The sequence below is a fragment of the Macrobrachium nipponense genome, chromosome 44, assembly GCF_015104395.2.
Source record: "Macrobrachium nipponense isolate FS-2020 chromosome 44, ASM1510439v2, whole genome shotgun sequence".
Taxonomy (NCBI): domain Eukaryota; kingdom Metazoa; phylum Arthropoda; class Malacostraca; order Decapoda; family Palaemonidae; genus Macrobrachium; species Macrobrachium nipponense.
The window spans coordinates 48,193,837-48,221,336 of record NC_087221.1 but is presented as its reverse complement, the minus strand read 5'-3'; the positions used below and the strand labels follow the sequence as shown (position 1 = coordinate 48,221,336).

The 27,500-nt window shown below is 37.7% G+C and overlaps 1 protein-coding gene and 2 long non-coding RNA genes across 5 annotated transcripts in view; 2 read left to right on the top strand and 1 right to left on the bottom strand.

The window, feature by feature from the left end:
- Window positions 1-14,017, top strand: part of LOC135204317 (serine/threonine-protein phosphatase 6 regulatory ankyrin repeat subunit A-like) — an 18,670-nt gene extending 4,653 nt beyond the window's left edge. Inside the window, exons 2-8 of the mRNA XM_064234499.1 lie at window positions 9,682-9,971; window positions 11,049-11,146; window positions 11,265-11,403; window positions 12,242-12,444; window positions 12,823-12,966; window positions 13,282-13,416; window positions 13,830-14,017. Of these exons, the coding sequence (XP_064090569.1) occupies window positions 9,682-9,971; window positions 11,049-11,146; window positions 11,265-11,403; window positions 12,242-12,444; window positions 12,823-12,966; window positions 13,282-13,416; window positions 13,830-13,868 (1,048 nt within the window). The 3' untranslated portion in view covers window positions 13,869-14,017. The remainder of the gene's footprint in view (window positions 1-9,681; window positions 9,972-11,048; window positions 11,147-11,264; window positions 11,404-12,241; window positions 12,445-12,822; window positions 12,967-13,281; window positions 13,417-13,829) is intronic.
- LOC135204320 (uncharacterized) overlaps window positions 1-22,557 on the bottom strand; it is a 313,217-nt gene extending 290,660 nt beyond the window's left edge. For 2 of the 3 annotated variants that reach the window (XR_010312176.1, XR_010312174.1), the window contains exon 1: window positions 22,420-22,557. This is a non-coding gene — a long non-coding RNA (uncharacterized LOC135204320). Of the gene's footprint in view, window positions 1-20,787; window positions 20,854-22,419 lie in introns of those variants that run through there. The other variant, XR_010312175.1, reaches the window with a different exon arrangement.
- LOC135204319 (uncharacterized) lies at window positions 14,038-18,161 on the top strand. Its single transcript, XR_010312173.1, has 2 exons — window positions 14,038-15,382; window positions 15,440-18,161. It is a non-coding gene; the product is annotated as an uncharacterized LOC135204319 (long non-coding RNA).
- Window positions 22,558-27,500: the final 4,943 nt, after the last annotated feature.

The window sequence follows — 27,500 nt, the reverse complement described above, 5'->3', positions numbered from 1 at the left end:
TATTAACTTCATTTATGCGAAGAGTCCTTCCCCTTTATCTTTTACAATACCTAACAATTATTCCATTGACAAAAAAATAAATAAGTTTAATTATCATCATATCTTTACGACAAACACAACGCAGATTATAATCATCAATTATTAAGTCATTGGCTTCGGAAATGATAGAAAATTTTGGTCTGCGGCAAAGATTGATGAAGTCGAATATTTTTGTCAGTTTTCCTTCTCGCCCCAAATAGCAAAAGGATGACAGAGAATAACGAATAAAGAAAGACGAGGAGGACCGTGAGTAAACGCAGTCATAAATGCGAAAAAAGAATAAGAGAGAAAAAAGACTACATGACAAAAGTATGCATTCAAAACACAAAGGCAGCCGACACTGGGAAAGTAATGACTACCGAGTGTCGGCGGATGTTTGAATTGGATTGAACCTTTGAGCGCCGTCGAACGATGGAATTCGAAACACATCGTCTCTCTCTCTCTCTTTTTTTATTTTTTATTTTTTGGCAGCGTCAAATATTCATTTTTTTTGGCAGTGTCAAATATTCATTTCTCTCTTCTTTTTTTTGGCAGTGTCAAATATTTATTTTTTGGCAGTGTCAAATATTAATTTCTCTTTTTTTTGGCTGTGTCAAATATTCATTTCTCTTTTTTTGGAAGTGTCAAATATTCATTTTTTTGGCAGTGTCAAATATTCATTTCTCTCTTTTTAGGCAGTGTCAAATATTAATTTTTTTTTTGGCAGTGTCAAATATTCATTTCTCTTATTTTGGCAGTGTCAAATATTCATTTTTTAGGCAGTGTCTAATATTCATTTCTCTTTTTTTGGCAGTGTCAAATAATCACATATTCTTACTCGGGGAGTAAGCCTGCAAACTACTTTATTGTTGTTGTAGTTGCTGTGGGGGTAGGAAAGGTCTATGGAAGAGCCTGAAAAAAAAAAAAAAGGTTTGAAAAAGGTGTTTCGAGTTGGGTTAAAAATACAGGAATTTGAGGGCAGGATATTTGTGATGTGTTTATCAGAGTGAAATTGTAAAAAAGTAAATAGTGATTACTTTCCAATAAAATAGAGCGTATTTATTTTAATCTTCGTTGGTGAAACACCGCTCCATTTGGCCGTAGATTTTAGCACGCGCCCCGAGTAAGCTGGAAGTCGGATCATGCCTTGTTGAAACTTTTTTTTTTTTTTTTTTTGAGTTATCTGCATCGATAGTAATGTTATCATTTACTTCTTGTCTCAGCAAAGTACAAATCTCTCTCTCTCTCTCTCTCTCTCTCTCTCTCTCTCTCCTCTCTTCCCTCTCGCTCATTCCTCTCTCTATCTCTCTCTTCTCCTCTCTCCTCGCTCTCTCTTCCGCTCTCTTCTCTCTCTCCAGGATGTATGATGAGAGACCATTACCAATTCTATTTAGCATAAATGAAACTAAAATAGGAGCTTACTCTGGCCTAAATATCGCAAGTTGCAGTCCTGTGACAGTCGCAAGTAACAATCCTGTAACACTCACAAGTAACATTCCTATGACAGTCTCAAGTAACAACCATGTAACAGTCACAAGTAACAATCCTGTAACAGTCGTGTGACAGTCTTGTAACCGTTACAAGTAACAGTCCTGTAACACTCATAAGTAACATTCCTATGACAGTCTCAAGTAACATTCCTGTAACAGTCGTATGACAGACTCAAGTAACAGTCACAACTAACATTCCTGTAACAATCGTGTGACAGTCTCAAGTAACAGTCTTGTGGCACTCGCAAGTAACAGTCCTGCATCAGTCGTTTGACAGTCTCAAGTAACGGTCCTGTAACAGTCGTGTGACAGCCCTGTGACCGTTACAAGTAACAGTCCTGTAACATTCACAAGTAACATTCCTATGACAGTCTCAAGTAACAACCATGTAACAGTCACAAGTAACATTCCTGTAACAGTCGTATGACAGACTCAAGTAACAGTCACAAGTAACAGTCCTGTAACAGTCACAACTAACATTCCTGTAACAGTCGTGTGACAGTCTCAAGTAACAGTCTTGTGTCACTCGCAAGAAACAATCACAAGTAACAGCCACAAGTAACATTCTTGTAACAGTCGTCTGACAGACTCAAAGTAACAGTCCTGTAACAGTCACAAGTAGCATTCCTGTAACAGTCGTGTGACGCACCCAAGTAACAATCCTGTAACTATCGCAAGGCAAGTAACAGTCCTGTAGTATACAGCGTTTTAACATCATACTGAACGCCCTTCAGGAAAATGGCGTCGCAGTGACTAAGGTCAATGGCACCTTTAGCATAGAGAAAGTTTGGCTGAATTCAATGGACTTCGCCGCTACATAATCCTTAAAGGCTGAAACGCGCCGAGGAACTGAATGTCAGTAGTGAAATAACTGAAGGTTAAAAACTCAATGTCTAATAATAACATTTTTCACAAACTAGAAATTTAATAACCTGGGGGCTACTTACTTGTAAAAAAATAAATAATAAACCTTTCTCGAGAGTTGTTAGACGGTAATAAACCTCACGTCTTTCATGAGCCTTTATGGCGGAAGTTATTTTTTTATGGCGTCAGTTTTCCTGGCGAAGATGACTATATTAATTCAGTCATAATTTTCATGAACTGGGTATAGTAGCGTTTCAGCGCCGGCGATTAATTTTATTACTTTCATGGTTTTTTTATACTACTTTTTTTTTAGTGCGTTTTAATATGCGATATTTCGGTTCTACTTTTTTGCGTCATTTACGAAATAGCTAGGACTGACGTTCGCTTCTTATCCACAGAGATCAAAACAGGATATGTATCAATAGGCTTTATCTTCTGAATAATATAATAATAATAATAATAATAATAATAATAATAATAATAATAATAATAATAGCAGACATATCTGAAAAGACCATTACAACTACAAACCCGAAAACCCACGTATTATTATAATAAGTATCTTTTATCAGAACCATACCATTAAATCATGTGTATAAAAAAATAATAAGACTGCATTACCCATATTATTACGCCGACATGGCGTGAACGTCCAAGATAATTACTGCATAATCCTGAGACGCAAACAACTGACTGCTGCGGCCCAAAACATGAGAAGGGCGCCGCGCGGCCGGCCTGCTGCCATGAGAGGAGTTCATGGCTTAAGTGAGCTTGATGGCGGACTCACAAAGGACCTTAGTATCCTACGGTCTCTCTCTCTCTCTCTCTCTCTCTCTCTCTCTCTATCTCTACTCTCTCTCTCTTTTTTCTTCTCCCCCTCCTCTCCTCTTCTCTCTCTGTTTATTTATTTGTTAATTTATTTATTCATTTATTTATCTGTGTGCATCATTACTTTATTTATGCATCCGTTTACGTACTTGACACAGTTCTGGGTAACCTGATATAGTTTTAGGCAAATTCTTCAATTTATTTATTTATTTTTGTTGTATGCTTCTCTCCAGATCTTCACAAATGCATAAGGGAGGGGGCGGCTTGCCATGCATAAGAGAACAGAGCAGAATATATAGAATTTAGGCCAAAGGCCAAACGCTGGGACCTATGAGGTCATTCAGCGCTGAAAGGGAAAGTGAAACTGTTAGGAGACGATAGAAAATAAGATGGAAGAAAGAGAATATGGAAGGAGATACAGAAAAAGGAATTAGAGGGGTTGCAGCTAGGGGCCGAAGGGACGCCGCAAGGAACCTTGAGTAATGCCTACAGTGCACCGCGTGAGGTACACTGACGGGGAAGTCCTTGTGCTGAATATTCCTTGGATCATTGAACGGAGAAAATGAATGAAAGCGTCCTTGAAGATCGGTTTATTCTTGTGACAACGGAACCATTATCAAAATGCGACAGTACAAAGCGCTCCTTACATGCAGAGAAATAATGTACGAAATATTATTGAAACATTATACTAAGATTCAAGTGATTTATGTAGACAAGGAGAGCATCAACATTGATACACGGTTAAATTGATGACAGTAAGCAAAGTTTTCCAGGTGACATTTTCGTTAAGTTCTCATTCATATTTTTATTTTCTAAAACATTCTAGCACTTATAAAATTTAAAAATATACTTCCCAATAAACATTTTTCACAATAAACATTTTTCCCGATAAACATTTTCCCGATAAACATTTTTCCCGATAAACATTTTCCCAATAAACATTTTTCTCGATAAACATTTTTCTAAATAAATAAACATTTTTCCCGATGAACATTTTCCAAGATAAAAAATTTTCACAATAAACATTTTCCCAATAAATATTTTTCACAATATACATTTTTCCCAATAAACGGGTTTTCCTTCCGTCATCATGTCAAGTCTTCATTCATCTATATTTCACAAACCCTTCATTCAAGATATATATACATATATATATTTAATATATATATATATATATATATATATATGTATATATATATATGTATATATATACACATACATACATACATACTTTCTAATGAAATTGAAATATTTCGCGTCGTAATTTGAAACCTCTGCTTGATGAATTTTTTTTCCAAGAAAATAATAAGTGATAATAAAAATGTGACCCGATGAGGAGTTCGCTGTCAACATGAAAAAAGGTTACAATGTACAGATGAATTTTGTCATATTTTTTTTATTTCCGAAATCGAAAAATTAATGAACGCAGGCTAGGTGAAAGGTGAAGGTTTTGTAATCAGGTTTTGTAATAATTTTTCTATTATTTTAGCTGCCGTTGCAGGCGGTGTCGTATTGATATTATAATTATTATTAATATCAAAACTGTCATTGTTAAACTGGAAAAATTAGCAACAGAGGTGCAAAAAGCTATCCTACGCGTATATAGTTATTCAGGTTTTCATGACACCCGACACGAAAGAAATGCATAAAATAAAAGTTTTTTCATTAAATCTAAGTACTACCGTAATTTCATAGTAGCTTCAATGCCACGATTAGACCTAGTGCAAATAATAATAATAATAATAATAATAATAATAATAATAATAATAATAATAATAATAACCTGAAGGAGTGATAGAAACGTTCAGGCAAAGATCCTCTTGGACTATGGTATCAGAACGGATAGGGTGATACGTGCAAATAGACCAGACGTGACGTTGATTGACAAAGTCAAGAAGAAAATATCACTCATTGATGTCGCAATACCATGGGACACCAGATTTGAAGAGAAAGAAAGGGAAAAAATGGATAAGTATCAAGATCTGAAAATAGAAATAAGAAGGATATGGGATATGCCAGTGGAAATCGTACCCATAATCATAGGAGCACTAGGCACGATCCCAAGATCCCTGAAAAGGAATCTAGAAAAACTAGAGGCTGAAGTAGCTCCAGGACTCATGCAGAAGAGTGTGATCCTAGAAACGGCACACATAGTAAGAAAAGTGATGGACTCCTAAGGAGGCAGGATGCAACCCGGAACCCCACACTATAAATACCACCCAGTCGAATTGGAGGACTGTGATAGACACAAAAATAATAATAATAATAATAATACTTCTTTGATAGAACATAATACGATAAATACGGAGGTTTCGTGATAATATATAAGAAATACATAAAACATTAATTCATATCAAATAAAAATATCGCCGTAACGTCATGCCTGGTTCAACACCACGATAAGACCTATTGCAATATTATTAAAATAAATAAATAAATAATATTGCTTTGATGTTACATAATAGAAAAGATATTGAGGTTTCGTGATACTATATAAATAAAAGCATAAAACAATTTATATCAAAAATATCGCCGTAACTTCATGGAAAGTTCAACGCCACAGCAAAAAATAACATTTTTATGACAAAACATAATAGGAAAAATATCGAGTTGGGTAAAATTAGCTGAAAATTGCCCATAATGAGCTTATTCTCAATTTCAATCACACTTACACAGCAACAGGACAATGGAGGGCCATGAACCTCACGCTAAAGTCTCCTTCTTTTCAGTATTATTATTATTTTTTTTTTCAAACCGGGCTTGGAACCTCCTTATTTTAATCTTATTTCAATCTGGCCTTGGACCTCCCTTTTTGTATTTTTTTTTTTTTTTTTTTAAGTATTTTAACCTAAGCTTTGCCTTTTTTTTTTTTTTTAAATCTGGGCTTGGGATCTGCCTCCTTTTTTAAATTTCCAATCTGGGCTTAGGACATGGCTTTTTTTTCCATTTTTTTTTATTTGAGCTTGGGACCATTTTCTTTATTGTTTTTTCCAATCTGGCCTTGGGACCTCCCTCTATTGTCAATTATTTTTCAATCTGGGCTTGGGACCTCTCTTTATTTAAAATTTTTTTCTCAATCGGGGTTTTGAGGCCTGCTTTTTTTATTTTTTTTATCTAGGCTTGAGACCTATTATTTTTTTTTTTTATCTAGGCTTATGACCTATTATTTTTATTTTTTTTTTTTTCTTTTTTTGACTGGGCTTTGGGACCTTCCTTTATTTTAAAAAGATCTGGGCTTATTCCACCTTTCAATTTAAAAAAAATCTTTCAATAAAGCCTTAAAACTTCTTATATTAATTTTTTTTTTAATTTTTCTTCTTTTCAATAAAGCCTTAAAACTTCTTATATTAATTTTTTTTTTAATGGGAGCTTGCTGTGACGCCAGTTCTAATAGCCATAAATCAACAAATCTGGGCTTGAGACATACTTGAGTAGGCAACCTCTCACAGGAGGAGTTGTTTAGAATACAATCAGGAAAGCATGAATGGCCTCCAGAGAGAGGAGGCGAGAGAAGTCTCTCTCTCTCTCTCTCTCTCTCTCTCTCTCTCTCTCTCTCTCTCTCTCACCCGGGAGACAAGGAGGTCAACTAGAGTTGTCGTTTGCTTGTTCTGGTCGTTGTAGAGTCGTTTTTCTTGGGTCGTACTAAAGTTTTAGAGTCGTTGTTTCGTCTGGTCGTAATACAGTTTTAGAGTCGCAGCTTTGTCTGATCGTAGCCGAGTCGTCGTTTTATCTGGTTGCAGCAGAGTCGTTGTTTCGTCTGGTCGTAGTAGAGTTTCAGAGTCGTTGTATTATCTCGTCGTAAAGTCGCTGTTTTTATCAACTGTTACATGAATACTTAACATAGAAGAAAAAACAACTTCTCTCTCTCTCTCTCTCTCTCTCTCTCTCTCTCTCTCTCTATATATATATATATATATATATATATATATATATACATATATATATATATATATACATATATATTATATCATTCAAAACACACAAGACATCTAGTAATTAGGAACACTGAATAAACGGAATAAAATACAACAATACAAAGAGATGAAAGGAGCAGAAGAGGAGATTATCAGAATTGCAAATGCAGCATCCGGTTATTGTCCGGTCGTATCAGTGGTTTAATGAACCGGGTTATAAAAAACCACCACCCCCCCACCCCAACCCCCTTCAGGAGATTTATGGCTGTTCTCAATGACCCTGCGACATGATCTTACATAAGAAGAATGCGTTGGCACTTGCTGGGGGCGTGACGTCATAGTGCCACTATGTCCAGGGGCAGTTTTCATTCTCTCTCTCTCTCTCTCTCTCTCTCTCTCTCTCTCTCACACACACACGCGCGCGCGCGCTTACACAGATAACAAACGCTCTCTCTCTCAAGACACACAAACAACACTGGCACACACATGCATCGTACGTAAACACTATCCTCAGGTACACACACACACACACACACACATTCCTCTATCCCCTCTCTCTCTCATACACACAAACAAATAAACAATTACACAAACAACACTGGCACACACATGCACCGTACGTAAACACTATCCTCAGGTACACACACACACACACACCTCTGTTACTATGTACTTATGCAAGAAAGTATGGCAGTTAAAACAAACTAAGCAGGCATCTATATGCGTCAAGTTATCCCGAGGAATTCAAACGGCTGCCCTTAGGCGTCGCAACGAGGTTCAAGAAAAAAAAAAGGTTAACAAACTACAAAAGCCTTTAGCTGCACATCGTCTCTTTGCCAGAGAAGCGAGCATGCGATGTATCTTGAAGTATTCTTTCACTTTATTCGTTTATTTGTCGTATATAGCTCGCGAATTCTTGTTTATGTTCTTATGACGTAGAGTATATCAATTTTCGCTTCTATATCAAGTTTTCATGTAACAGTTGATAAAGCAACGACACTAGGACTACATAAAATAACGACTCTACGACCAAATTAAACCACGACCTTAAAAAAAATACTCTACTACGATAAAAAAAAAAAAATTCAACGAATCTACCAGTTCATGTGTCTTGCATCTGTCAACGGCGCGTTTTCAGTAGGAGAGGGTTTGTAAACAAGTATAGTACATTCTTAGTAATAAAGTTACTTTTAGCAATTTGTGAGCGAAGATAATTTGAAAGGGTTTATTTAAATTACATATCATAATGCAGTATCAATATTTTAGTTACATTATATATTTAGTATCGATATCTACTAGCTTAGTAGGACACGCAACGATACTGAAACACTGACGACAGGACTGAACTGTTACGTCAATAACTCCTTTCGAAACTTTAATAAAAACGGAACACAAAATTTAGTCATTTAAAAGTGAAAACCTAGATATTTTACGCAGACCTTATCATTCATTAAATAACACTGACTCTTCCTGATGGTTTCTGACCGTCATATGTAAATACATATATAAATATGCAAATACATACGTATGTACATACATACTGCAGTAATCAATTAACAAAGATTTGATTGACGTGGATACGTAGATGTGCCATAATAAATTTGGTGTTCTTAAGACAAAAAAAAAATCTACAGATGAATTTTATAAATGAAAAAAAAAAATTAATTACAGCTATCATCTTACGAGGATTTTTGGAATATACTTTTCGAGGATTTTTGGAATATACTTTTCTAGAGAGACCGTAATGCAAGATACATATTTTGAAAATATGTTCAAATGTTTATAAATTACAATCATTCTGGGTCACACAGTTACACCTGCAGTAATAATTATAATAATAATAATAACCAAAGCCAATACCCCGCTTAAGAAATACAGACATGTTAAACATAGCCTCGGCATATCAAATGCAGCTAAGACCTTGCACCCGCCCTCCTCCCCCCCCCCCCACCCCCTCTGCTGATTAGTCATCAGCGTTGCAAGGATACCAACTGGGCTGTCCGCGAGATGTTGCCATGACAACGGGTCTCTAGGATTACTGGCTACTAGGATGCACTGTGAGCCGTGAAAGCATCTTAATCGTGGCCGAGTCACGCGTGTGTTTATTAGGAATCTAGGAGTTTGTGAAGGGATTGGTGATGGAAATAACGGTATATTTGAGTCGTTATGATGTAGTACGTGGTTATTTTTTTTAAAGAATGTTCACCATTTTAGATGAGCAGGTGAAAAAGTCTACGGGATTAAAACGTCTGTTTTTAGAATGTTAACTGTATGCATGGTCGATTAGAGTAGGTCAAAAAGTCTACGGGGATTAAACACCCCTTTTCATTTTCCACTGTGATCTATCTATAGGCATTATCAGTAATATTACTATTAGTAATGTCAGTGACTGAAGATGTAGGAATTATTAGTAACATAGAAGTAGCAATATTAGTTACCATTGATGTAGGTATTATTTTAGTAATGTTATTAGTAGTGACTATTGTTTTTGGAAGCAAATATCATCATCTTTATTTTATGATTTTATTCACTAACTATTCCTCCTCCTCCTCCTCCTCCTTCGTCAGAGATGGTCCGGCGTCGTGCCGCGCCCTCCAGCAGCTGAAGGGCGTTCTTCCGTCGGATAACGACCCCTCACTCCCCCACCCCATCATGGCGCCCATTGCGGTGGGGGCGTGCCCCGGGGGGCGTGAGGGCGGAGGCTGCGCCCGCACGACGTTGCCCTTTCTATCCCGGCTGGCCCCCAGCCACTGCCACAACAACCACACCACCTCCTCCTCCCCCCACCACAAAGAGCTGATGACCCTGGCTGACCTGCTCGACGGCTGCCCCAAGGTCGACCCTTTCGCTTATCAAGGTCAGTTCAGTTCATCAGTTGATGGTCAGTTGACCGCGGAAAGTAGTCAGTCATTAATAACAGCGGGGTAGGCATTAGTTAACTGGGGAGAACTAATTCCAGTATTTTAGTAATTAGTTTACTGCAGAAATAATATCTATAAAAGTTTAGTAATTAGCTAACTGGGGCAAATAATTTCAGTATTAGTAATTATTAGTTACCTGGGGAAAATAATTCCGGTGTAAGTTTATTAACTGGTTAACTGCATGAAATAATTTCTAGTAAGGCTTAACCGAGTTACTGCCACTTGGGATTATTTAAATATGCTGGTTTCAGCGACTGCTGTTTTCTATCTTTAAATTAAACGTGCACCGACTCGATGGGTCGACCGAGTTCAGAGGTCCACGCCAGGCCCTGAGTCTCTCTGTGACCCTTTATACCACCACACTGGCTTGGACATGGGCTGGCATCAGTTGTAACGTTGACACAGTTACTTGAATGAAAATCATACTTGATGAATCCATAGCTCATAAAAACGGGTCAGTTTTGTGAATGAAGAGTATCAGGTCAATAAGCTGAGTTTTCAATTTGTAAATAATCATGGAATGGAATAGAGAATTCAGGCCATAGGCCAAACACTTGTACATATGAGGTCATTCAGCGCTGAAAGGGAATTGAGAGTAGAAAGGTTTGAAAGGTGTTGCGCTATGAATCAATTGTTAGGAGGAGGTAGAAAATAAGGTGGAAGAAAGGGAATCTGGAAGGAGGTGCAATGAAAGGAATGGAGGGGGCTGCAGTAGGGACCTAAGGGATGCTGCAAAGAACCTTAAAGTCATCCTTACAGTGCACTGCTTGGCAACGTCACTCTCCCCCTTTACGGGGGTATTACGATTATGGAGAATGACGTGACATGTACCCAAAAGATGATGTCAGAGCATAATTATTTTCACAATAATTTAACACATTTACTCACTTGAAAATCCGACTGCTTCTCTGACTAACACCATCAGTCCAATGCACATCTTTTAGAAATGTTTTTTTCTAATTTCCATAAAATATAAAGTATCCATTTTATAAGAAGACGTCTTTCTCTTCCAGATACCAAAGTCAATAGCTTAGCAAACTGTAGAGGCAGCTTTACAATATGCAATCTACTGTTTGGCTACGAAGAACAGGAGAATCCAATAGACATAGAGGTAAGTTAGAATTCAGAAGTGACAACAAGACCAAATTATGTGTTTCAAAAGAATCGTCTTCCATTTCATGTTTATCGAGTCGGTGGCAACTTAGTAATCGTTTCCTCTCGATTTCCAGAAATTCACGCCCACGGCGCTGCACATAGCCTGCCTATCTCCGCAACCGGCTCCCTTGGTAGGTAAGCTGGTGGCTTCAGGAGCGCCTGTCAACGAGGCCAACCTTCTAGGACAGACGCCGCTACACGCTCTGCTGATGGGTGAGTTGCAGAAAATGGTTGATGCGATGCACTGTAGGCATCACTCAAGGTTCTCTGTGCAGTGCGTGCCTCCAGCCAATAGCTGCGACCCATTTCGTTCCTTTTGCTTCTAACAGTTGATTCATAGTGGAACCGCTTTGAGGTTTTCTTCCTGCTACACCTTTCAAACCTTTTACTGTCAATTTCCGTTCCAGCGCTGAATGACCTCATAGGTCCCTGCGCTTGGCCACTGGCCTAAATTCTATATTCCAATCAATCAACAGAATGGCTGATTGATTGATTGGTGGTGGCCAAAACTGGCATCACAACATTTAGGTTACTGACACTGAGTCGGGACTATGGCATTTGTGAGCAGAGGGTAAATAGTGCCTACTTCTCACTTGAACAAAAAATATCGTTGCAAAAAACCTTTAGGATTCTAGCGTGGAATGAAATCGAATATGAAATTTACGCCAAAGGCCAAGCGCTGGGACCTATGAGGTCATTTAGTGCTGAAAGGTAAATTGAGAGCAAAACCATTTTGGAGTTGTAACAGGAGGAAAAACCTCGCAGTTGCGCTATGTAACAGTTGCTAAAAGTGGGTGGAAAATGAGACGGAAGAAAGAATATGAACGGAGGTACACTAAAAGGAACGAGAGTGGTCGCAGCTAGGGAGCGAAGGGATGCCGCAAAGAACCTTAGGTAATGCCTTCATTACACCGCGGGAGGTGCACTTCTGGCACGAACCCCATACGGGGTATCTAAGTAAAATTTGCAAATATCTCTCTAATGGTGTTGATACATTACTGAGAAGTTGGTGACGACTCCTAACCCACCCTTTCCTTCACTCCTCCTTCAGGAGATATCCGAAGTGGCAGCATGACAGACGCCCTCCAAATCCTACTGAGCCACGGGGGTGACGTCAGTGCCAAGGACCTCTCAGGTGACACTCCGCTTCTCTCCGTCAGGAATCTCTTGAAACAGGGACTCTTCAGTAAAGCAGCAGAGGTTGCCCAGGTTCTTCTACAAGCAGGGGCTCAAGTCGATGCTGTCAACAACGAAGTATGTATCTGAAGTTCTTGTTGATGAGGTTATACTTGCAATATTTCCTTTGACAATGGTGTTAGCTAGTAAAAGTCTTGAAAATGTATGAGTTACATTGTGTTTTGTGATTATCATCTTGGGCTCTGTACTGGGCAGTGTTTATTGATAAAAACAGAGGCTGTAAGCACCTCAATGATAATTCCGAAATACAGGTACAGAATTGATTAAAAGTACTGCTTTTTAGCCCATTTCATACCTGAAAAATACTCACATTGCTAATGCAATTGTATTGCCCATTCCATAATTGCAAAATATATACATTACTTGTGCAATTTTACTGCCCATTCCATAACTAAAAACTAACTACATTACTAATGTTATCTCATTGCTTTCCAGGGTCGGACCTTGCTTACATACAGCATAGAACATCTAGACGATTCTCTCATGCTCACTAGAACGCTTTTAAATAATGGGGCATCTGTTTGGGGAGCTCCGGATAGTTGTGATAAGGATCAAAGTGTGTTTACCTGGTTTCTTAAGGTGAGTGTTTCCCATTAACGTTGGAAATTAAGTCCTCTGACAAAACAACATGTAGTTCTTTCAGCTTCAAATGCCAAAATATGGAAAACGCTTTTCGACTCTTAAGTGGAAATAAGTATTCTGAAAAAAAAAATATGTATGCAAAATGCTTTCATCTGCCACAGCTTTATGTTAATTTTATGAATTGCTGTTTACTAAAGTCTGTACCATCTAGTATGAAACTGTTACCAAACACTTGAAAATGAAAATCTTGCTTTTTATTATTCTATTTCTTGTGGTATGAATGTTTACTCAAGGTCATTCAAATATCCACAGGCTGTGATTTCTCGTCGCAAACTGGAGAATTGTTCCGATACAATTTCAATTCTGTCCATGGTGATGGCAGAGAACCCAAGGAGAATGCACCAACATGTTCTTAGGACGATGTTTAGACATTCTAGATGTTATAAGGTTTGTACAGAGCAACTGATCTTTTGTTTTATGAAAGTGATACTATTATTCTCCCTTTGTTTGTTTCATTGTGATTTTGAAATGACTCAACTTCAGTTTACGAATCGAACTTTAGCACACCTTTTGTAATTTCTTGTAAATATTGATCGTTGACCCTCTGGTAATAATGATATTGGTTCATCTAGCACGTATTCTGTGGCTTTTCCATTATTATTCTGTGAAATGACAAAAGGAAAGGATATTCCAGTTCTCCTGGAATATAAGAAGCTGATGTTCTTTCTTTCATTCAGGTTTTAGGACCAGTATTCCTAGAATAATACTAAAAAATTTTATGAATTTGTTTTTCTTTGGCAGCTGTAGGCCCAGTTTTGCAAGAATAATACAAATAACTGACTTTATTTCACTTCTTCCAGGTTTTAGGCCCAGTCTTCCTGGAACTAAAACCCTTATGATGCCCCACTGGACTCAGCCTCCGAGCCTATCCAGTCTCTGCTGGCGCAGCGTCCGCAACTCACTCACACCAAAGAAGATACACTCCAGCACTCACCTGCTCGGTCTTCCGCCTCTACTGGAAGCCTTCATCCTTCTAGAGGAACCAGGATATGGTCACTCCTAGCCACGAGTATCGTTAGTCACGTGATGGGTTTTTTTATACTAAAAAAATTGACGGTGGAAAGTGGTGAAAGTGTTACAATTAAAAGGGACGGACATTGCCTCCGAAAAGTTACCTCTCCTAACTTTCGTGGCTTCTCCCAGTGTATGAGGAGTACTGCAGGGGAACTGCTTATGGCCTCTTCAGTTCAGTGAAACGAAACATATGGTGATTGTTACTATTCTGATTTGCTGATGATTTGCAGAAAGTCTATGATGATACAAAGGCTTGTGGCTGTGGAAGCTCCCTTTGGGAGTCATGCTTGCCTGTATATTTTTCTTTTTTATATATACTTTGGAGTTCGTGCGTAAAAAAATATATATATATCATATATTTCTGTCAATTTCGTCAAGGCAAAACCGTGAAAACAGCGTGTATAGTAATCAATTGCATTTTGTTCTCACAGATCATAACTGTGTCAGTTATGGTCTAATAATTTTGATAAGTCTTTCATTCTCACAATAATACTTTTAGTCATGTTTCTCATTTAACATAAAAGATGCATACATTGTACTTCGTCATGTCATTCATTTTGCTTCATGATCCACATTAATTTCCTCACTTGTACCGAGTGTCTTGTAAAAAGATATTCCCACAAGGTGAATTTAAAATTATCGTTAAGTAGCCTTCAGCTTTAAAGGAACTAAGAATCTTAGCTTTAAGAAGCTGAGGCAGTGAGACATTAATTTATGCTTTTAGTATTTTTTTATTTAAACTTTCGTGAGCTGCTCAAGAGAGAGAAAGGAAAGTCATCCGATCATTTACCACTTAAGATATTATATTACCAATTTCAGGTGTCCTACTTGCCAGCACTGAGCGTGCCTTATCGTGCGAAATTTACTACACAGTTCCCTGTACACGAGTACTGTAGCTTTACGTCTTCCTTGTGTTTTTTTTTATTTTTATTTTCTGATGTAGAGGGCAAGTGGGATCAATGCACAGTATCTGTGCCCTGTCCCACTCTGAGAGACAGTAAAAATTTCATTTGTCCAGTCTGGAAGCCTCTGCTTGTCAAGCATACCGTGTCGCTGTGATCTGACCAACAGTTTTAGACTTTTGACAAGACCGACAGTTTTAGACTTTTATAACAGACTAACAGTGCTAGACTTTTATAACAGACCAACAGTTTTAGACTTTTATAATAGACCAACAGTTCTAGACTTTTATAACAGACCAGCAGTGCTAGATTTTTATTGCTGACCAACAGTTTAAGACTTTCATGCAGATTAACAGTGCTGGACTTTTATAACAGACCAATAACAGTTTTAAGACTTATACAGACTAACAGTGCTAGACTTTTATAACAGACCAACAGTTTTAAGACTATTATAACAGACCAACAGTTTTAAGACTATTATAACAGACCAACAGTTTTAAGACTTTTATATAACAGACTCTTTGCCTTTAGACCTTGGTATTGCTAATCTCATCCAGTTTAATATAAATGGACGGCATTATTGGGGAGGGGGGAAAACTCGTTTACACATAGGATTTGGTACTGTCACGCAAAAAACAAAAACAAAAAAAAAGTGTCCTTTCCCCAATTTCAGTGAAACGTGAGGCGTCAAGTGACACATTTGTATAGTAAAGAGCCTTTTTCACTTTTTAATAAAAAGGTTCTGTGAGAAGTATAATAACCGTTCCAAAAGCGAAAAGGTATTTGCAGACTGGTTAATTTTTGCATGTTCCACTTTTGATGACGTAAATAAATAAATAAAAAAAAAAGTGCCAAATGACACACAAACAGTAGTAACATTTCTGACGTGAATGAGTTTCTTACTGGTGAGCTACAGTGCTCTGTTGGGAAAACGTAAATCACATTTGTTAACGAAAATATTTACAAGGAAGTTGTCAACTCTTACAAAGCTTCTTGTAAAACTGTATAGAAACTTAAGCTCCTCGAACACTTGTCATTCTAGGATTCCTTACAAAAGTGTGACGAGGTTTAAATATGTCGTTTTCTACTTTGTAATAATTCAAAGGGTCACACGTATGCCTATGCAAAGGTAACTACTACTACTACTGCATTTAATGTGGTTTTATATATATATATATAATATATGTAATGTCGCTTACAGACAGGTGAAGGTGAGCCTAGGAAATTGCTTTTAGGTGTTTACAAAAAATTTGGAAAATTTTTTGATGTACTAAAAGTTTGTAGAGATGGTGTTTTGGTCTCTCACTTTTGTTTTTAGGTTAAACAATAAATCATATTCATAATCTCGAAGTGGAGGACAATGAAAATGGGAAGAAAGTGAGAAGTGATAAAAAAAAAACATTTTAAGTTGAAAAAAATTTAAGTGACGCCAGGAAATGTGATGTGATTAATAAGGAGTTTTTACGTTAGTGTCAGACAAAATGAGCTCATCCGTTTTTCTGTAAGTCTTGGGTTAATGTTCATATGTCAGTGTACTTTCCTAATAGGAAATAAATGGACTTAATTCAGTTCAGTGATCAACATCCATGCAGGCCCAGATCAGCATGTATAATTTTTTTCAAGAATTTTTATTTTTATTCAATTTTTTTTTTATTTTGTTATCCACCATCTTACTCAGGATTCTTATATACTGTATAAGGCTTTCAAAACGTTGTTCACAATGAACTTTCTCTTTTTTTTTTCAAATATATCTTTTAGTGTTCCGTATGAGTCTAGCTAGCTAGTGGTTTTTGCTTTAGACAGCTTAGAGAGTCTATAGCTAGTGGTTTTTTTTTATTTTTGCTTAGAAAGCTTAGTGATAGTGCTACTACGTCTCTCTCGTACTATTTTTTTTTTTAACTTCTGATTCCTCAGTAATACTCAGGTGTCATTACTTATCGTGAATCACATTTGTCATTCAGCTTGCCCAGACGCCCCTGGGCGTTATAATAACTGTTCTTGTGTACTCAAGTGGATGTGGTGGTGTGCTGTCTTCTTTGTATACTATTCTTCTCATGTTAGTCCGAGTGCACGAATGAAAATAACAACAAACAAACCGTTACGCTTTTCCTCCTCGTGTGTCTCATTCTAAACAGGTTTAGAAAATGGGAAAAATTTGGGGAAAAAGTCTGTCCTAAGTCTCTCCTGTCTCTGTGTCTCGTCCTAAACAGGTTTAGAAATTCGGGTAAGGTTTAGAAAATGTGGTAAATATTCGAAAAAGTCTGTCCTAAGTCTCTCCTGTCTTTGTGCCTCGTCCTAAACAGGTTTAGAAAATGAGGTAAATTTTCGGAAAAGTCTGTCCAAAGTCTCTCCTGTCTCTGTGTCTCGTCCTAAACAGGTTTAGAAAATGGATAAAATTTGCGAAAAAGTCCCAAGTGAGTCTATGCTAAGTCTCTATCTCTGTCTCGTCCTATACAGGTTCAGAAAAAGGGGAAAATTTACGAAAAGGTCTGCTCTTAATTCTCTCTCTCTCTCTCTCTCATTGGCAGCACCACTTCATATTCAGGCGTAAAAGCTCAAAATAAGGAAATGATGACGAGTGATGACTGAGTCCGTGGTAATGAAGAGTTCCAGTCTTTCTGATCTTTTTTTGTTTTGTTCATGATCCTTCGTGTGCACTTCCCAGCCCAGCAGTGATCATTGTCGCAATTATTCGTTTGTGTTTCTAAATGAATCGGTCAAGTTTCACAGCCGACTCCTCCAGCTTCCATATGTTTCTCATCTTCTTCTTCTTCTTTTTCTTCTTCGTTTCGCTTAATACTTTTCCCCCTTCGAATGTTACTAGTCTTAGTTTAACCAAACATCATTTTTTGATGCTTTTTGCAGATTCTGTGACCTGAAACTAATGTATAGTAAGAGTTATAGTCTTAGTAGAGTTTTAAGGCCGACGATCCAAGTGTCCCGACTTGGGTCTGTAGTTTTATGAAAGCCCGACGATCCGAATATATCCCATTTGGGTCTGCAGTTTTATGAAAGCCCGACGGTCCAAGTGTCCTCCCAGTTTGGGTCTGTAGTTTTATGAAAGCCAGACCATCCGAATATATATCCCAATTTTGGGTCTGTTGATTTGTATGACTTATGATGAGGATGATGATGATGACATATCACGCAGAGTGCATACTGTACTTCCTCTGCTTCTCTAGAAAGGGGCTGTCAATATTTCTAGTATTTTTTTTTTCTACTTTTTCTTGTAGTTGATGGAATTGAATTCGATGCAGTCGAAGAAGAAGAAGAAAAAGAAGACCGCTGTCGCTCTATCCTTTATCTGTGCCTCTTGTAAGCTCGCCATTTTGCAACTTCTGTAAATGAGTCACTCTCATTTTGCAGCTTTTGCAAGTTTTAAGTCTCTCATTTTGCAACTTTTGCAAGTTTTATGTAACTGAAAGTTGCTCTCATTTTATAACCGTTTCAATTTCAGTATCTGAAAATTGCTCATTTTGCAACTTAACTGAATGTTGCTCTCATTTTGCAACTGTTGCAACTTGAGTAACTGAAAGTTGCTCTCATTTTGCAACTGTTGCAACTTGAGTAACTGAAATTTGCTCTCCTTCTGCAACTGATGCAGCTTAGGTAACTGAAAGTTGTCCTCATTTTACAACTGTTGCAACTGAAAATTATTCTCAATTTTTGACACTATTGACTTCTGGATTCGAATTTCCAAATCCGTTCCTCTATTCCTCTATCAAAAAGTGTTTCGAAGCGCAAATCTAATTCATTTCAGACGAATGAGACAAACTTCCATACTTACAAGAGTGAACTGATGTCTGAGTATAGTAAGTGGTGTGGCTAATCTCACAAATGTCTTGATTTCTTGAAGAAATAGTTACGGATATAATTTAAGTCGAGTTTCTTCTTCTTCTTCTCGATTAAGGCAAAAAAAAAATGTACAGCATAGATATTAAACTGTTACGACTGTATAAGTTATTCCTGCTTCTTTGTAGCGAAAAAAACAGTAATCAAGGGAGCTTTTCTTTTCACGTCTAAAGAGTTGAACGGAAGATTCCTATACTTCTCTGTCAGTCAATCACCGAAATACTAAGCTTATTTTTTTCCCCTTTTTTTTTGACTTAAGGAGTAGGTACAATCTCTCCTTTTAGTAGTGTGCTAAACACTACGTCCTGTATAGTGTAAACAAAACACTATATATTCAGAAGTGTAAAAAATAATAAAACCTTTTCGTTGTAGCAAAGGGAAAGGGGGGGGATGGGATGGGATGGGATGGGAGGGAGGGGTGGGGGGTGGGGGGCTGGTCCTAAAGTGTGAAACTGGTTCAGTAGATGTGTAGTATAGTGTATAATGGAACGCTGGCCTTCAAGATGTATAGTCTGTTTATTATCATGCTCACTGGAATAATGAAAAAAAAAAAACGTCCAAGAATATTTTATATAATTTTTTGTGTGCAAACTTTGGTGGTCTATTTTTGGGGTCGCCAAAGTAAAAGATATGTATATTTACTTATAAAAATAAAAGTGCCCAAGGTGCCAAGAATAAAACCTGTAGTACTTATTTCAACCTGACTACTTATAGACTAACATGACTTACGATGTCACTGAATAAATTTACTTCATTATTGTAATTTCCAACATTTTTTCCCTAAAATATTAGGCACTCTTATCATGATATATTATTATTCATCAGAAGATGACCCTACTCATATGGAACAAGCCCACAACAGCCATTTATTTGAAATTCAAACTTCCAAACAATAGTGGAGTTCATTTGAAAAATAAATTATATGAATAAATCAATTGATAAAAATATAAGTTAAATTATAACATTTGAAAGCAGTAACAAAAGATAACATAAAATACTACGGACAGAAGAATCAATTATAAGAAAAGAAAAACATAGCACTACATCTTCGCTTTAACTTCAGTAGAGGGTTTCCTATTGCACGATACACAGGAATTTTACAGTAAGTCTTAACTTTCCAAACCTAACCTAACCTAGGACTCAATCAAGCAAGGTCTTACTTTACGTCTCCAGTCTAACCTGACCACAATGCCGTGGGAAATTTACATTAAAACGTCAGAAAAACAATATATTTCAACTGAAAAGCATGACGCTGATAACTTCATGATGGAAAATAATTCGTTTCTAGACTCGGAAGAACACACACACACAACGAAAGTAAGACTGTTTAAAAAAAATTGAAAGAAACTTCTGGATACGTTATGGTAAGTCCTTGCACATGCAAAACTGTGCAGTTAATACTCGTGCTGGTATGAACAGTTATACGTATTAAGTCAATGAACACGATTCTAAACAACATGACGTAAAACGGCACATGTATAGGCTATCTGAAATGTGACATCACGGCTTACACAAGTTGGTATCCCAAATGCTTCATGTATAAATGAAAGTAGGTAGAGTAAAATGAATAGAAGGGGTTGGAGCTAGGGCCGAAGGGACGTTGCAGAAAAACCGTAAGTAAAGCCTGCAGAGCACCATGTAGGCGCACTGATGGTACTACTATCCTCATACGGAGAACCTTCGAAGATAACAGCTGGAATTACCAAGTAGTACTACAAGTTCAATGTCAAATCCTCAGAATTACGACGTAGAGCGTTCAAGTCCTTAATGAGGTGGCGAAGAGAAATCCCCTTACGAGTGCGTCGAGGTGTGAGAGGTATAGCATGTTTAATAATGATACATTTTGATGCTAATCTGCTTTGAATATTTGATTTTTTTATGCGATGATTCCCTGACACCCTAACCGCAAAGTTAACTACTCATATCTACTGTCTTCTCACGCAGTACGAAGTAAACTAATAAATAACTATCAACTAATTTGTCTACTCACTTTTCCCGTAAGCTGTGGTAAGAGGCAGTCGGGTTTGGCATATACTCGGAACTAGGAACCACTCACCTGAAACATAATAATAATGATAAAAGTAGCAGAGAAACTAAAGAAATAATTAATTCTCAACTATCATTCATATCTGCTATACACGTAACATAGGCAACGTATTCTTTCATCATGAATGATATCTATGATGACTATCGTTGCGTCTATACTGCAAAAAGAAAAACGTGGCTGACTAAGTCTAGGCTCAGGTAAATCCTTTCCACTTCCTCAAAGAGACTGACGAAGACAACAAGTCTAAAATACCATCTATATTAGTCATATATGTCACATAGGCCATGTATTTTTCTGTATAAATAATCAGTGATGCATATCGTTGAGTTCAGGCAGCAAACAACAAAGAAATATCCCTGACTAAGTCTAGGCTAAGACAAAATGTCTTCCCCCCTCCACAACCCTGTGAAGAGGGGGGAGGAAGTAGCGTCATAAACTCCTCCCTCCCTAGAAGCTACTATAAGCATGTTTATATTCATTTGGGGTATTCCGAGTCATATACAAGGCATAAATTTGGGAAAAATAACAAAACGTTCATCCTAGGACTAGATATTATGAAGAAAGGACTCGAGAAGCTATCGCTACAAATAAAAGTAAACTACGTAAGAATGTAAGTGATTTAAACATTATGAAGATGTCCATCTCACAGACAACGCAAGGAAACCGATTTTTAGCAACTGGGTGTTCATACATCCAGCCAGCACCTGAAAGTGAAATATCAATATATAGTGTGGCCTTTGAAAATTAGTTGTTTTTTGTTATGTCTGACCGGTATAATTACATATTCTGCTTTGATGTAGCCTGTACCCACAATGTCATATAAGAGGGAGGGGGGGGGCCTGGTTTCAGTATATGGGGAGTTGTTTTCCCATTCCCCCACCCGGGCCAGTTTAAGACACGACACATTAAGTTATGGGGAAGATTTGGTTAGTATTTTTCCTGACCGTTAAAGTTAATATCCTGTTTAGCGTGATTGAAGCCTAAGCCAATGCACGTCGGCCTACATTCCCGAATAAAAATTAGTTACCTTAAACCATTATTACATTTTAGACTTGAAAATATCATTTGCCAACGGCTTATGTGTGCTTTAACCGTTGGTGATGTTCGTTTCTTTCGCTACAAAGTTTCTATATAGGCCTAATACCAACCCCCGTAAATTTAGACGTGAGTTTCGTTCTAATCATGACATGGAGACTTGAGATCGCAGAATAAAAACTCCAGTATCAAATAGCTATTAAAATAAATTAAATAAAATAAAAAAACACTCTAACTCACCCGTAGCCAACCTAGATCGTGATATGACCTAGGCCTATAAATCAACATTTGTAAATTCAGGATCACATATTTCAGTAGAACAACGTTGCTGCTGAAAAAGTCCAGTACTAAAAAAATAGTTTATACTAAAAAATAGTTTAAAGGTAAATAATAATTTTAAAAACTGCTTTTTAAAGTAAAATAAAAACAAAAATTAACACGGGACCTGTCACATGGCGCCGTGTGCCGAAGCCAACCTAAAGATCATGACGTGACCTAGGCCTAAATGCTGGAAATAATTCCATTCAAATGTAAACTCACCACATATATCAGTAAAACGCCGCTGCTGACTATCAGAGAGAAGAATAAGGCTCTTGTGGAAGTCCGTATTCACTTAATTTTATTCGAAACACATAGAAAACAAAGGAACAAACACATGTACAACCACCACCATAGATAACTACAGTCTAACTGAACTGGTACTAGTCCATCTCGGCGGAGGAATACATAAACCGTCTTTAGTGATTGGCAGAATGGCAGTTATATATATGGATATATATATATATATTATATATATATATATACACATGTAAGTAGGTATGTACAGGTAAAACTCCAAACTACTGCCGCGGTCCGCGATAACTACGTGGCGGCCGCTTCTTGTACCAGCACCCGGCGGATGAACACGAAACAAAAGACAAAAAAAGACTGCCAATATCATAAAATTCCACAAAAGACAGATAATATCATAAACCTGAACAAAAGACGGTCAATATCATGCACATATACTAAAGACATGAACGTGAAACACAGCAGACTGGCGGGTACCCGGCTGCGGTAATAGTGTTAAGTTTTACTCACGTAAAACTAGTGCTACCAAATTCTTTGAACACATAAACATTACTATACATGAAACTGTCAAGTTTTTAAACAGAAATCGTGAATATAATGCTCTACGTCTATAAAATGCCTTTCCAGGTGTTACTCTCTGTGGTTACCCTTCGAAGTTTTTCGTTTTCTATGAAAATAGTAGATTGAGAAAACCTTGGTTGAACGTTAGGCAAGCTAAAATTACGACACAACACCTAACTACGATATATGGTATAACACATTAGAATAATGATATTCAGCGTTATGCTCATGACAATTTAAAAGATATAACTTAATTGAACGTCATTTTATATAATATTTGCATAAAGTGTGTCGTTGGTGTGAAAATACATAGCTCAAATTCTTCCATTTCCTACAATATTAGACTACTACGGGATTCTCTCTCTCTGCTCCTTTATCACGAATACCTCGTATCTAATAGCTTTTTGTATCATGATACATAAAAGTAATGGATATGTTCAATTCACGCAAGCATCAACCAGCTGGCTGATGGTACGATTAAACCAGGTATATGTATCCACCTATGTCAAAACCATTTTAGCGTGCAAATTAGTCAGTCTGGTCCGTCGAAATTAAAGCAGAAAATTCGATAATATTCGGGTCTTGCAAAGCCATCATGCGTCCATTCTTAAGACCCAAATGACTTGTTCTTAGTTTTTAAAGTTCGCCAGTATTTTTTTGTTGTGCGGAGTTATGAAACTGCTTACACCCTTCCTGTCATAACATGAGTCTAACGTGGACTTTAATTAATGTCGATACATGCCGGGTTTAATACCCAAAAGGAAAACCTCGCAGTTGCACTACGAAACAGTTGTGACGAGACAGTTGAAAATAAGATGGAAGAAAGAGAATATGAATAGAGGTATAGCAAAATGAATGAAAGAGGTTGCAGCTCGATGCCGTAGGGACACTGCAAAGAACCGTAACTAACGCCTACAGTACACCTCTTGATATTACCTCCCTACAGGGCTGAAAAGTTGCTGTTACACCAATTTTTAAGTAAGAAACTTCAACTGATTTGAAGGTTAGGAGGACTGGATTACTGCTCATATATAACTATACCTATCGGCGCATAGTACTGGTAACTACTAGTACTATGAACTACCACGAAATGAAGCTTATACATATGCAGTTCTTTCAGCGTAAACCAGACGCCTTTCAAATGAAAGTTTGCCCGATACGTTTTCTTGTTTCCCACAGCTGCCTCGTGACTGCAAATGATAACTGGATTCAGCTGGCCTACTTGATCGCTAATACGTTAGCCGAGACCGATTATGCTAAGGGAGTGAAGGAATTGCGTTATGTTACTGTTCCTGCCTCTCAGATTAGGTGTTCCTTTTCTAATCAGAGGTGACCAGACTTCGGTGTTCTTCCTTTTCTCATCAAACTGGTTGTCAAAATCCCCAGATTATACAATAGGTCTGTCTTAATTTATCCTTTGACTGGAGTATATAGCCTCCGTCTTTGTTCTTTCAGCTAAAGACGTCCTGCAGTTGGGAGTTGTCTTTTCTCGCTCAATAAAATAAGCCTAATGCTCGAGGTGTTGACCTAACCCGTTTCTAGACGTGGGTGATTTGATCTGACCTGTCTCTAGGTGCGTCTGACCAAACCTAACCTATCTCTGGGCATAGCGGATCTGACCTAACCTCTGGCCAAGGTTACTAGGCTTAACCTGCCTGCGGATATGGGTGACCTGACTAAACCCATCTCTGAAAGTGGGTTAGCTGACCTAACCTCTTTGGACATTGGTGACCTGACCTAACCTCTTTGAACATTGGTGACCTGACCTAACTTGTCTCTAAACACTGGCGGCCTGACCTGACAAGACCCAGTGATCAGGAATCATGATGGGTAGTTCAGTGAAACGTAATACATTTTTTGTCACGTCACGGGTTACAAGCAAACTGGAACCTACTGGCCACACCAGACAAGCTTGTTAATGACCTTTGTCCATATTTACGAGGTGCACAGGATAATGCCAGCTTAATCTAGACCTAGAACCGTCCTCTCGTTTTCATTCCACATTTACATGCGACATGTACTGTGGTGTTCTATGCAAATGAAATATATATCTTTTTTTGCAATTACCTATCACATTATTTTAATATTTTCAGCCTATGACTATAATCTGATCTATCCCCTGTTTAGGTTAAAGAGACAATCTTCTTTCAACCTAGCGTAATGTTGCTTTATCAGTCACAATAAAACACACACTATATGAAAGCAAAAACTGATTTTGAGTATTCACTTCTTATGGCTGGTTGTTCTAGTGGCTTGATAGCCAATGTTACAGTAAAAGTGTACCATTCATCGGAAGCTGATAAACAAGGGTTGAGAAGGAAAATAACCCATTATATTTTCCCAAGGTCACCTGTCGTGGCCTGAAAATAATAATATTCAAATTTATTTGCATTCGAAGTCAATCTGATTAGAAATCACACCAAGCACACGTGGTCTGTTGTACGGCCATCAGCCTAATTCAACACTTGCATTATACACAGCATGCGTAAATGATGAGGGGGGCAAGCATTTCCCGACCTTTCTCCGTCGTGGTGTAAATGAAATAACGACCAAATCTGTTATGTATACGGTATGATAATATGGTCTTAAAAAACTTAAAAGACTGACCTGAAGTCTACAGTACCAGGCGTTGGTACTATAGGCATGGAACACGGTACTAGGCATGTTTTGTAAGAATGCCAAAACGTTTAAACGTGACCTTGCATTCATTTGGGATGCAAAATGGATATAATAGATAAACATAACGAACAACAGCTATGCACGACGAGGTTGAACGTCCATAGGCGTATTTACTTTTGTTAGTACCACGGTCCAGATAGGTTAGAACACTTCTGCAATGACGACGCTCAAAGGTATACTTATTCCTGCCATTAAGACTATACCAGTATAATGCATTAATTATTACTATAAATGAAACAACTCTACATATTCCAAGGCATTATACATGGGGGGTAACAATACAATGCAGGACTCACGTGAAAGAGGCTTCAGTGATTACCGCACTGGTTTCAGAGACAACAGCCATTTCAGTGAAGTGATTGCGAGTCATTATAACTCATAAATTTATCCGTGAAATAGCTACAAATACAGTACTGGAAACGGACGCCAAAAGTATAGTCATTTAGGAAATAGATGCCTTATCTATATGGCTTGAAACATTTGATTCTCTCTCTCTCTCTCTCTCTCTCTCTCTCTCTCTCTCTCTCTCTCTCTCTCTCATAGGCTGAATTTCATCATCCCCTTCCTTAATCCCTACCCACAAATAATAGGCCTAATTCATACACATGAAGGCAATTATATATAATCATTGGGTCTCTCTCTCTCTCTCTCTCTCTCTCTCTCTCTCTCTCTCTCTCTCTCTCTCTCTCAAATGTGTTGACTAGCATTTGCCCCTTTACAATTCCTCTTCAATAACATATAGGCCTACATCGAATCTTATCCAGTCGCACCTGGTTTACGTCCATAAGGAAAAAAAATAACGACATTTTCTACATATGCTTGCGTTGCTGGGGTTTAAATCCTCACATCCCTACATATTTCGAGTTAGGAACATGTAAGCCTACGTCCTATCTTGCTTTGCCGTATGAAAAAAGTTAATGATATCTGAGTCATACTCTTGAGTTATTGAGGTTTACATGCTCACTCCTTACATATTTCGAATTAAGAAACATGTAGGCCTACGTCCTCTCTTTCATGCAGTATGAAAAATGTTAACGATATTTGATTCATACTCTCGAGTCATTTCGAGTTTGAGAACATGTAGGCCTACGTCCTATTTTTCTTGCAGTATGAAAAGAGTTGACGATATTTGATTCATACTCTTGAGTTATTGAGGTACACATTCTCACTCCCTACATATTTCGAGCCAAAGAACATGTAGGCCTTCGTCTTATCTCTCTTTGAAGTATGAAAAAGTTAACGATATTTGACTCATACTTTTGAGTTATTGAAGTTTATACTCTAACACCCTACATATTTCGAGTTAAAGAACATATAGGTCTACGTCCTATCTTTCTTGCAGTATGAAAAGAGTTAACTATATTTGACTCATATTCTCGAGTCATTTCGAGTTAAAGAACAAGTAGGCTTACGTCCTATCTTTCTTGCAATATGAAAATTTAACGATATTTGACTCATACTCTCGAGTTAAAGAACATGTAGGCCTACGTCCTGTCTTCCTTGCAGTATGAAAAAAAGTTAACGATATTTGATTCATACTCTTCAGTTACTGAGGTACACATTCTCGCTCCCTACAAATTTCGGAAGCCCTGGGAATGTGTCAGAAGAAGGCGGGCTTTTCACCGCAAATCACCATGACAGTCACGTAAAGAACCCTGGAACCAGCAGCGCTCGTCAAAACACTTGTCGCTTGCAAAAGATAGTATATACTTGGCTCGCTCGCCGAAACATGTGGCACCTCGTGACGTCACGCGCATTTGCATTAACTCTCGTGCTCGGTTTTCGGAGGTGCAGATATCTGTCTTTAAGAT